Genomic DNA, 12,272 nt, shown 5'->3' on the forward strand with positions numbered 1-12,272 from the left:
TGACTGTAGTCAGTAGCATATGCTAAAATGAGACTTTATTTAAGTAAAAATAGTTTGGTTTCATTTGAAGGAATCAAGTATTTTACAAAAGAGTGCAAAAATGAAGCCGAAAGTCAAAATATCGCAAAGAGATTACTGTCTTCTTCTGTACTGAATGACTCAGCCTTTTCAATAAATATAAAGACAAGACTCAATCCTTGTTTCAAGCTTTTCTTCAACCCTAAGGTCACCCAACTCTAATGGCAAATCTTCGGCATTCTCAAGCTCTTCTTTTGAGAAAATCTCTGTCATAATTACAAAATCGGACAAAAAAGTCAAATTGATCTTTCTGGCTGGACAGGTCTGAATCCTTCAAAACACTTATTTCTTTAGGGAGGGTAATAAAATTGGAGTATTAGACTCAAATGATGCGACCGTTAGTTGTTTCAATTTTATCACATCGAGCCCCTCTCCCAGAGAGACCCAGCTCTCTTCAAATTTGTGTCGAGCTGGCTTTGACATTTTTACATGACGAGTACATGTGATACTCGCTCAGAGGGATGGTCGACCTACTTTTTCACCTTGGCAAAAGAGCTGTTTATTATTATGACTTTGAAGTATAAAAACTTATAAAAAACTAAAGCGCCGAAAGCAGGAAAAATATGTGACCTTCAAAAAGGAACAAAAAAAAAGACCCAGGTGTCCAGCTGTCATCCTAGCAATGGCCGTAACTCTCGTAAACGAGCAAGATTTCGTGGATTTTTCGCAGAAAAGTATTTTGATCGCAGAGATCTATCGCTATTGCTATGAAAAAAGAAAAAAATCGGCTTGAAAATACGATTTTCAAAACCAAAATCAGGGTAATTCAAGGATAATATTAATAAACATAGTCTGCTCTAGAGTCAAAGATTAATGATAAAAATAAATTTCGAATAGTGTCTTGACTGCGACTGCATTGGTTTTTTGAGAAAACGAGGAAATAAGGTTTATCTCTTTCCCGAAGAAGTCTTGACAACTCGAAGCATTCATACTCAAGAACGCGATTTGAAAAAGAAGAAAACATGGAAGAAAAAAATAACAGCGAAAATAAGCCTCGCAAAGCATGGAAACGCTACAGATCCTCAGCAGTACACTTATCTCACACTTGGGACTCTTTTTTGGGTCACAGTTATGCTCATAGGTAACGCTGAGAATTTTTGATAGAATTTTTTGAAAGACCAGCGAATCTCGCATCTCTGGAGAAATCTCGCGGCGTCACAACGTTTCTGACTTCCACATGTCATCGAAATTACAAGAAGTGCGTTCAAATCGCGACAATGGATTATTGCGGGCATTTGATGAAGCAATGCTTTGAGACGAAAAAATTCATTGTCCCTGAACCAGTGTCGAAAATCGAGCACGCCAAAGGCACAGCCATCGTATTCTCCGAAGAAGACAACCAACTGAATCTCCATCGATGCCAAAAGAAACAGTTTTACGATCAAAATATCTGCCGACATCTTTGCTCGACAACGCTGGTTTTGGAATCAACGAGGACTAAACCAATCTCGCCCTGTGAATCAATGTGCTTCGAATTGACGAAATCCTCGGACTCAGCTGGTCAAGTCTGTCCAAGCCAGAAATACTGTCGAGACGGATGTCCTTGTCCTTTTTATGAGTGTGAAAAATTCGAGCTTCGCCAGAAAATGATTCCAGTTTTTGATCTCAAGACAAACTCATCAGACTTTATCTCTGATCCTGTGAATACTAAAACAGATACCGGTCGAAATGTTGACCTTATAACTGCTCGATGGCACAAACGGCGAAAAACTGAACGAAAATTTCGGAAATTAATTTTCTCCGACTTCATTGGAAACACTAAAAATATTCAGATTTCCGATTCATTTTCTTCCTATGAACGTTTTTGCTTGTAAAGTTGTTATTGGCTCAAAATTGCAAAAAAACGCATAAGTCGACCGGTGCAACTTTCCTAAATGGTGAGCACTACTTGGTCGATGCGCTCGGAAATTTGATGAGAGTGAGACTAGGGATCGAACGCAAATCATCACCGGGGAACCCAAAAAATTTTCTTCTGAGCTTATGAATGAAAAAATAGGTTTTGTGATGCAGGCTTTTCAAATATGAAATTCAAATTTTTATAGTTATCGTAGTTTTTGAGTTATCACGCTTTGAAAATTAAAGAGAGAAGAAGAAAAGAGCCAATTAGAAGCGCGCAGCGCGGCGAAGCGTCACGCAAAGGGTGGCGCTCCGGGGCGAGAAGCTTTTGCCGCGACGCGTTTCGAGTTTTCACTGCGAGCGAGCCAGCGCTCTCACCAATAGAAAATTGTAAAAAGAAATTCACAGCGTGATTCGAACGCACGCGACCAGGGAGACCCAATCCTACCAAATGCCAACTGGGCCACTTGCTTTTGAGTGGATCGTTCATTTTGAATAGATAAATTTAGGCTACTTAGGTCAAGTCCAATTTAGAAGACTTGAACTGGTAAATGTCAGAGTAACCTAACCCTTCCATCAGCTTTTTTCGAAAAATAAAATTTCGGAATTTAAAAATTTTGACCCCGGAAATCGATTGGCCGGAAAAAATATAAATTTTCGGCCTTCGAACAGCCATAACTCACGTGATACTCTTTGAAACCAGATGATCCAAGTATCAATGGAAAGCTCAGATTCTGAGGATTGGGGGAAAGCAAAAATTTTTCCGAAAAATCGGTTTTTGCTGATTGCTGAAAATATTAATTTTCGTCATTCAGAATCGATTTTTTTCAAATTTCTTTTCTTTCCCCCAATTCTTAGAAGCTGAGCTTTCTAAAAATATATCAATCACGTGATTTCATCATCTGCCACGTGAGATATGGCAGTTCGTAGAAAATTCATGAAAATGGCCTCAGAATCGCCCCAGGCGATGAAAAAAGGTTTTTTCCAGGTGTTTTCTAGAGTTTAGACGATGACAAAAACGGTCAAGATAATGATTTATCCCCAAGATGAAATTTTTGTCAAAATTGAAAATTTATATTTTTTCCGACCATTCTACATGGCTAGGACTGCCACATAAAAAATCGGCGATAGTAAGCCTCACAGAAATCGATTTTTCTAACCCTGCCACCGATAAGAGTTTGCTCTAAGCTCTTAAAAAAAGGTTTGTAAAAGGGTGTAAAAATCGATTTATAATCATTTTTTTCGGATTATTTGAAAATTCAATAAAAACCATAACAGAGCTTGAAATTGGGCTTATATTGATTTTTACATCAGATGGAGGTGGGCGGGGTTGGGGACGGAACTGAGAATGATCAACTCAGATTTCCCGGCCTTTGTCAAGCCCCTTAAATTTAAAAATCATGGAACGGGGCTGAGACGGCCCGAAGGGCCGTCAAGCCCCTTAAATTTAAAAATCATGGAACGGGGCTGAGACGGCCCGAAGGGCCGTCAAGCCCCTTAAATTTAAAAATCATGGAACGGGGCTGAGACGGCCCGAAGGGCCGTCAAGCCCTTAAATTTAAAAATCATGGAACGGGGCTGAGACGGCCCGAAGGGCCGTCAAGCCCTTAAATTTAAAAATCATGGAACGGGGCTGAGACGGCCCGAAGGGCCGTCAAGCCCTTAAATTTAAAAATCATGGAACGGGGCTGAGACGGCCCGAAGGGCCGTCAAGCCCTTAAATTTAAAAATCATGGAACGGGGCTGAGACGGCCCGAAGGGCCGTCAAGCCCCTTAAATTTAAAAATCATGGAACGGGGCTGAGACGGCCCGAAGGGCCGTCAAGCCCCTTAAATTTAAAAATCATGGAACGGGGCTGAGACGGCCCGAAGGGCCGTCAAGCCCTTAAATTTAAAAATCATGGAACGGGGCTGAGACGGCCCGAAGGGCCGTCAAGCCCTTAAATTTAAAATCATGGAACGGGGCTGAGACGGCCCGAAGGGCCGTAAGCCCCTTAAATTTAAAAATCATGGAACGGGGCTGAGACGGCCCGAAGGGCCGTCAAGCCCCTAAAATTTAAAAATCATGGAACGGGGCTGAGACGGCCCGAAGGGCCGTCAAGCCCCTTAAATTTAAAAATCATGGAACGGGGCTGAGACGGCCCGAAGGGCCGTCAAGCCCTTAAATTTAAAAATCATGGAACGGGGCTGAGACGGCCCGAAGGGCCGTCAAGCCCCTTAAATTTAAAAATCATGGAACGGGGCTGAGACGGCCCGAAGGGCCGTCAAGCCCCTTAAATTTAAAAATCATGGAACGGGGCTGAGACGGCCCGAAGGGCCGTCAAGCCCCTTAAATTTAAAAATCATGGAACGGGGCTGAGACGGCCCGAAGGGCCGTCAAGCCCCTTAAATTTAAAAATCATGGAACGGGGCTGAGACGGCCCGAAGGGCCGTCAAGCCCTTAAATTTAAAAATCATGGAACGGGGCTGAGACGGCCCGAAGGGCCGTCAAGCCCTTAAATTTAAAAATCATGGAACGGGGCTGAGACGGCCCGAAGGGCCGTCAAGCCCTTAAATTTAAAAATCATGGAACGGGGCTGAGACGGCCCGAAGGGCCGTCAAGCCCCTTAAATTTAAAAATCATGGAACGGGGCTGAGACGGCCCGAAGGGCCGTCAAGCCCCTTAAATTTAAAATCATGGAACGGGGCTGAGACGGCCCGAAGGGCCGTAAGCCCCTTAAATTTAAAAATCATGGAACGGGGCTGAGACGGCCCGAAGGGCCGTCAAGCCCCTAAAATTTAAAAATCATGGAACGGGGCTGAGACGGCCCGAAGGGCCGTCAAGCCCCTTAAATTTAAAAATCATGGAACGGGGCTGAGACGGCCCGAAGGGCCGTCAAGCCCTTAAATTTAAAAATCATGGAACGGGGCTGAGACGGCCCGAAGGGCCGTCAAGCCCCTTAAATTTAAAAATCATGGAACGGGGCTGAGACGGCCCGAAGGGCCGTCAAGCCCTTAAATTTAAAAATCATGGAACGGGGCTGAGACGGCCCGAAGGGCCGTCAAGCCCCTTAAATTTAAAAATCATGGAACGGGGCTGAGACGGCCCGAAGGGCCGTCAAGCCCTTAAATTTAAAAATCATGGAACGGGGCTGAGACGGCCCGAAGGGCCGTCAAGCCCCTTAAATTTAAAAATCATGGAACGGGGCTGAGACGGCCCGAAGGGCCGTCAAGCCCCTTAAATTTTAAAATCATGGAACGGAAAATACTAGGCCCCCGCCAAAAACACCTCCTGACGTAGCAGCACGAGCAATTTTTTGACTCAACCCAGCTTCTTTTTTGGGTGTCCCAAACGATCGGGTCCGGGAGTCTCAAGTTAAGTTTTTAAAAAAATAGCTGGGGACAGCCTTAAAAATAAATAAACCATTAACCATGCCAGATCTAGACTCAGAAAATTGCCAATAAGTGTGAATCTGCGGGACAAATTCGTAAAAACCGTGGGTTTTGGAGGTGGTTCAATCATGTCAGCTTAGGGGCCTAAGCTAGCTAGACTAGCTAAGCTGAGGGCATAAAAAATTTCTCCTAAGCTTGCTAAGTTGTGAGCTAACCAGATTTAGAACTCTGCCTGAGGTGCATGTGTTGTTTTCGCTATGCACCTCAGCAGGTGCATGCAGTTACTCTCAAAAAAAGCCAAGTACCTGGAGTGGTCGAAATCCAATATAAAGAACCCTTAAACTCAAAGGCACTTCGGTAAAAGCCAACTTTTGCCTCAGGAGGTGTACCCTGGCGGGGTAAGGTTAATGAATAAGCGAATGGCAAGATAGGGAGCTGATTCTACCAGTTCATTTGAAAACGAGCTTTCAAATAAGCGCTTGATCAGCCTTTTACCAATATAAAGTAGATACGAGTTAAAGTTCGGGAAATGGGGGGATCCCTGTAATTTAATAATCATCGAACGAGACTCTTCCATGTGTACATAGCCTAGTGGTCAATAGATGGGTCAGGGTCTAATCGGTGCGGCGGGTTCGAATCCCGGCGCTCAACTTTTGATTTTTTCGTGCGGCTCTCTCTAGCGCCTTCGCGCATTGACGCGGGCTATGCGCTTTTGCCGCCGCTTTATGAGTCATTCTTCAGAAGTACAAAAAGGCAAGCGCAAGTACGCGTTGCCGATTTTGAGTGTTTTCTTTACAGAAAACTCTTTTTAATCCATAATACATCTACTGTTAGCAACGCGTGATTGCGCGTCAACAGGAAGGCTGTTTTTCGACAGTATCCGGAGAACCGGAAGTGATAAAGGAATTTCATTAAGTAATTTGAAATCAGCATGTCCGAATTACTATTCAAAATTTTAATATAAGAGACATATCAGTATTTTAAAAAATGGCTGTTTTGATTTGCGTTCGATCCCTAAGTGAGACAAGCGAATGATGATTCGATTTTCATACCAAATAGACATCAGAGAATGTAAGCAAGTTTTCGTTTAATCCATTTTATGCACTCATTAGAGGATTCTTCGTGTTTCACTATGGGTCATCTATTGGAACACATCATATAGAGATTCGTCTGAAAGAGAAAGACACCAAGACGTTTCCAGTCGTCGTGATTTGAAACGGGTCTTAAGTTTAGAGTCTAAACTTTAGACCGTCTAAACACGCTCTTTGAAAATAATACCCATTTTCTTGAGTTACTTTAAGGATATAGCCGTTCTCAAGGCACTTTTGTAGCGCCGAAATGGGACGATAAAATTTTTTCATTTCAAGACAGTTCCTACCTAAAATCGTCTGTAGAATTCAAATCTGATGTTTTTCAAAATTTTTTTTCAGGAAAATTTCTCTCTAGAGCGATTTGAAATCTTACGATCACTTTTTCTCGAAAATTTTCCATTAAATCGCTAAAACTAAACCGTGTATTATAATAAGAAACTATCAATCTAGCTTCTTAGGGCTTCAAAATTTCAAAACTCGACCAAATTTATATTCTAGCGCCTTCTTCTATTCAATCTCTTCTTCTTTCTCGTTGATGATTCGCTCGCGCGCGACCAATCAGCGCAAAACAGCCCGCCATGATTCTCAAGAAGACCCGACCCTCAACCTCAATCATTTTCCATCTGATTCATATTCCACTGTAGTATCTTTCCTTCGGCCAATAAACAAACTTTCGGAAAATCCGACGAATGATTGAAGAACAGACAAATTGTCTTGATTCTTTCTTGAATAAAAGCTTGTCAATCTGATACTTTCACTCAGTATTGAGAAACAATGAGTACTAAAAGCAGTGTTGCAAATTTTTCAATATCATAAGCATGGCAAAGAATAATCTAGCTAAGAGGAATAAAGCTAGAAGCAGAAAAAGAAAGAGTTTAGCTGTTAGAAGAAGGCAAGACAAATATGGTAGATTGCTGCCAAAAAGGTGAACTTGGTTTTGCTGGTCTAAACCAAAATATGGAAGTGAATATATGATAAATGAAAATCATTTTTTCGGAGCAAAATTCTATCCCCCATCTTTCTTGTGCTCATCTGATAGAGCAACTCCTGAGGAGTCGATTCATATAGTTTTGAGGGTTTGAGTCATCATGAAAATACTATTTTTCAAGTACCATCTTCGGATCGTCAATGCGCGCGTGGATTCCATATTTTGGTTTTACCCTTTTAGTTTGATTTATATTGACAGTATTGAAGTTCTCCTTCGCTAACCACTGCTTCTTCTTCGAATCTTACCGAATCGACTTGTGAAAACATCGACGATGCTCTTGTTCACCCCTATTCAAATCCCGAAAACAACGCTATTGCCGAAAACCTTGGATGGATCGATACATCATCCTCAACGTTTGGTCATTTCGAGGAACCTCTTGAAAGCTCGATCTACTATCATCATAATGTCGGAGATCACATTGAAGAGCAACAGATCAATGATGTAGCAGATCGTCTTCAAAAATTACAGATCACTCATCCTACTCTGCCACAAGAATCTGAAATGTCCATTTACAATCCTGACCAACATGACCCGGTGTCAAATGAGCCAGAAATCACAGAAACAACTCCTTTTCCAGCTGATAAATCGGTCGCCCCTGAATATGTCACGAATGTCACGAATGTCACGAATATTTCTTGCGAAGATGACTCTGATACATGCATGATTTGGTCACAATCAGCGATTGAAGAGCTTGTCAGTAACGTGGCCTGCTCAAAGTGCAACAAAAAACTAAATGTGCTCTTCTTTCAACCAGATGTGTTTCATTTCAAAGCCAAAATTACATGCGAAACTAAATACTGTCGCGGTGGATTTACTCTGGAAAACACTCCCTCTTCTATAAACGATACGATACTTTGCGCGTCGAAATTTGCGGGAATGAGTGCGTCTCAACTGCGTAGATTTTGTTATTTCAATAATTTTGCGGTCAAGGTATTTTTATCAAAGAAAGTCCTATATTCATTTCTTTAAGAGTTTTACTCAGACTTATCCTGCTCGTTATCATCAGAACAACAAATTCTACACTCGGCGTGCTAAAATCTACCGAGAGATAAAAGGTACAAGTCCATATTCTATTGTATTTATTTTGAGATTTGGATTATGTACCGAGGTATTTAGCAGAATGATAGAAAAGGCAAAAAGCAATTTTGTAGGAGAAAAATGTTTTTTTTTGGAGTGAACTTTTTGTCGAGGCAGAATCTGCATTCATACTTGGTTATTTCGTTGTTCGATTTCTTTGAGCACAGCCAGGAAGTTTTTCTTCTTTATCATTTTTGTCTGGTCTAGTATCTTATCTGAACGCTTGCAATTATTTTCCGAAAAACCTACAGTGGTGTGTGGAGTTGGTGCACCCCTAGATAGCGGGTAAAAGGTGCACAAACGCATCACTCACTTTTGCTACTTCTAGAAGAAAACAATAGAAAAAGTGCGGGTCAGGGGTGCACCAACGCAGCACTCGCTAAGGGTGCACCAACTCACTACAATATTGTAACGCCGAAGAAGTATTCCAAGCTTTTACATACCGATAGAATATATCTGCGGATACTCTGTAAAATTCCTTTTGAGGCGGCAAACTCCACATGATATCGACGTTGTGGAAGTCCGAAACTGGGTGGTATTTGATAAGCTTGGAAACATTTTGTCCTTTATATGCAGATCCGACAGACCAGTCCGGCTCGTCCAGGGTTTTTCTCAAGTTGCGGGAGGGAACAAGAGAGAATATTTCTTCGACCCACTTTTGTTACTCGTCCAGCCATAACGAGCTCTTTTTCATAGTTGAATGTACTGTAAGATTTGACAACATAAGTTCAATAATCAACCTTTTCCTGAATAACGAGTTTCATCAAATTCGACGAGTAATTCCTTGGATACCAATAGTGCAACATGTCATATGCTGTTTTTCTGATTTTCTTGAGATCCTCCCAAAGACTCTTTCTGTTTCAAAAGAAACCGCTCTGAGGATGGCCTTTTTTCATCACTGCCTCTTGGATAATCTGGAATTTGCGACAATAGTCGTCGGTTTTTGCCATTTCGAATTCCGAATGAACGGAGGCAACTATTCAAAGGGATAGTTTTACTGTCAAAAGATCATTATTAGACATGTGTCGACCAAGATCTAATCTTAAGAATAAGGAAAATAGGTTCTATCCCTTCCTTTCGCGTTCAACAGAATCTTCCTTCATCAATGGGTCGATGAAAAACTGCGCCCAAATGTCCAGCGCTTCTCTGAACTTACCCGGCGCCACGTCGAAATGATAGTTGGCGTATTCGAGCTCCGTACGAAAAGAGAAATGGAAAGCGATAGACAACGGTATCTGTCGATTTTATTGCATGTGAACAACTCTAAGCGGAAAAAAGTTGGCTCGCCTCAAAGAGAGATGGCGGGCGATATACATGTAGAACGAAATTTGTAAAAAATATGAGTAAGATTCAATATCAATTTGAACTTGTAGAAGTTGGCTAGTCCATTCGCGCCTTCAGCTTGCGGGTGATGATTTTGTCCTTTTGAATGATGGTTACAGTGGCTCCCCAGCCGGATGCAGCGTTTCGATCGCAACCAGAAAGCATAGTTTGTGAGACGCATTCGAAAAGCTCCTCCGCTGGCTAAAAGAGTAAGATTTGCGCGAGACCCTGGCACTCGACTTTTTCGTGAAAACTTCCGGCGCGGACGACCATACAAGCGGCCGACACTTTTCTTAATTTCTCCTCGCCCTCTTCTTCTTCTCCTTCACCGTCGCATTCGCTTTTCTCGAGCTCATCGGAGCTCAGGTCTTCTTCTTCTTACCGTTTCGGGCTCTCTTTCATGTTCCATGCTAAAATCGAGCTGATCTCCAGGCCTTCAGAAAAAGTACCTTTTGACATTCATGTTGGACAAATGCGTCAAAAAATCGTTGTAACTCTCCCTCTCATGAAGCGCCACATCTCTCTCGTCGAAATCATCTTCTCTACCGAGAGCGAAATCAATCGAAAACTGATTCTTCTGAGTGTCGATTCTGCGTTGCATTTCTAGCTCTAGCGCTTCGAATTCTTCGTTGAAAGCCGTCACATCAATTGGTACGTGTGTTGGTAGAACTTTCAAAAGGAAGCTCATGTGCCAAATCTGAATAAAAAAATTAAGGACTTGCGATGAAAGACCAACAAGAAATTCTTGACCACTACATGGAGTACTGTGCGAAGAACTCAATTATTCCTTCTTTTTCTGTTGATGGAACGTATCCTTGCAGAAAAGACTCCCCGATGTGTGCCCTCACTGTCCTGGTTCGAATTCCTGGTCAGTCAGCAAAGGTGGTTCACACACAAATAATTGCTCGCTGGAAGACATGCCAGGATCTCTCCCAGGAATGGATATAAATTACCTTTGTGAACAGGGTTCGGTATTTTGCATTCTTCGAAAAATTCGCCAAAGACGACGGTGAATATGCTCTTTTTTCGCTGTTGTAGAAGCTGCAGTAGGTGTTGAATTCTATAAGAAATATTTCATGATTCCAGAATTTGTTTAGTAATTGCCTCGATATAGTCTTTCAAAAGTTATATATTATTGAAAATCGAATATCGACAATGAAAAACAAGTTTTGAAATCTTGATTATTGTACCTAAGAAGTGTTCGAAGGCCGCAAGCGGCTTTCTCGCTATTTTTTTCAACCAAAGTCGGTCTTACCAATTTCGAGCCACAAGTCCCCTTTTTTTATGCGAATGCCAACGAAGCTCTGTCGATTGTGGCTGTCGTTTAGCACCTGGGTAGTAGGAAAAATCTCCCTCACGATTCGGGTAAAGCCAGAAACGCCGAGAACTGGGGTTCCCTTCACGCCTGCAATTTTCAATTCTTGCATGGCTTTGGTTGTGTAATCGGTGAAGAAACCCGAGCGGGAGAGCAGCTCGTTTTCGTCGCCGAGTTCGATGCGTTTTCTGATGAAAGCACGAGCGAAATTAGCAGATGCGGCTTGGATTTGGGATTGATCCTCTCTCGGGCCATTTGCTACTAGAAAAAGTAGAGATAGAATTGAAAAATGCTACCTTGTCCAACAGGTCGCATTTTTGAGGAGTTTGGGACTTGGTAGCATTACTGTGAACTTCTTGTTGTTGGGACCGGAGAGCGGCTTGCTTGGCATGAGAGGAGTGAACAGAGTTGTGAGGAGTTGCGGGATGGGGATTTTGAGCTTGAGATTTTTGAGAATTTACAAGAAGACGTAGTCGAGGGCAGAAAGGAAATCCGTGCGTTTGATCATCTTGGCAGTGAGATTGTACCCCAGAAATGGGGTTGTAAGCTGAAAATATGCTTTAAAAGGGGGTCAAGATAGATTTGTTAGTGATTTCCCCTAATTATATCCAAAAAAGCTTCCTGAGGGCGTGTCAAATGAGCCTTGCTCGTCAAAGAGTCTCGAGGCTAGGGCTTTTAATCTTGCTCTGATCGGATGGAGGGACAATTGTCCGCACACAAGCCATGAGGCGCTGCACTACACCGCGCTACTAGCCAAGAGATGGGGGCGCAACGGAGCGCGCGCTGATATCAAAATCATCAGCAGGGATCAAAGTCTTTGATTCAAAGAACACTTCTCGTTGTTTTGAATATATTTATCTAGTACCAATCTAAACAAAAATTTTTTATTTTATCACCTAACAAAAAGATAAAGAATGGTAGCTGCCCGTTACATTCCTTTTATCGCGCCTTCTTTTGTTCTGCCAGAATTGGACAGATTCTCAGAATTTCTTGAACATATATTATCAAAAATACAATATTAGAACCTAAGTGCCCCTCACCACGGGGCTTCGCCCCTTAGGTCCTAAGATGCCGGGGTCTAGTCTAGGGTTACTTAGGGTTACCTGCGGTAGATTAGACGGTGATTAAATTTTTCAAAGAAGAGAAGCTTGTCGGAGTCAGTGACAGTCGGATCAATGAGCGATATCTACACG

The 12,272-nt window shown here is 42.3% G+C and overlaps 1 protein-coding gene across 1 annotated transcript; it reads right to left on the reverse strand.

Annotated features, from left to right (window-relative positions):
• Window positions 1-9,996: 9,996 nt before the first annotated feature.
• On the reverse strand, window positions 9,997-11,553 carry LOC145701239 (uncharacterized). The gene is made up of 5 exons (XM_081778464.1): window positions 11,376-11,553; window positions 11,020-11,340; window positions 10,718-10,824; window positions 10,214-10,461; window positions 9,997-10,174 (listed from the first exon to the last, which is right to left on the reverse strand). The coding sequence occupies exons 1-5, from the start codon at window positions 11,392-11,394 to the stop codon at window positions 10,117-10,119; spliced, it is 753 nt and encodes a 250-aa protein (XP_081634590.1). The 5' UTR covers window positions 11,395-11,553; the 3' UTR covers window positions 9,997-10,116.
• Window positions 11,554-12,272: the final 719 nt, after the last annotated feature.

Source organism: Oikopleura dioica, chromosome PAR, assembly GCF_907165135.1.
Source record: "Oikopleura dioica chromosome PAR, OKI2018_I68_1.0, whole genome shotgun sequence".
NCBI classification, from domain to species: Eukaryota; Metazoa; Chordata; class Appendicularia; order Copelata; family Oikopleuridae; genus Oikopleura; species Oikopleura dioica.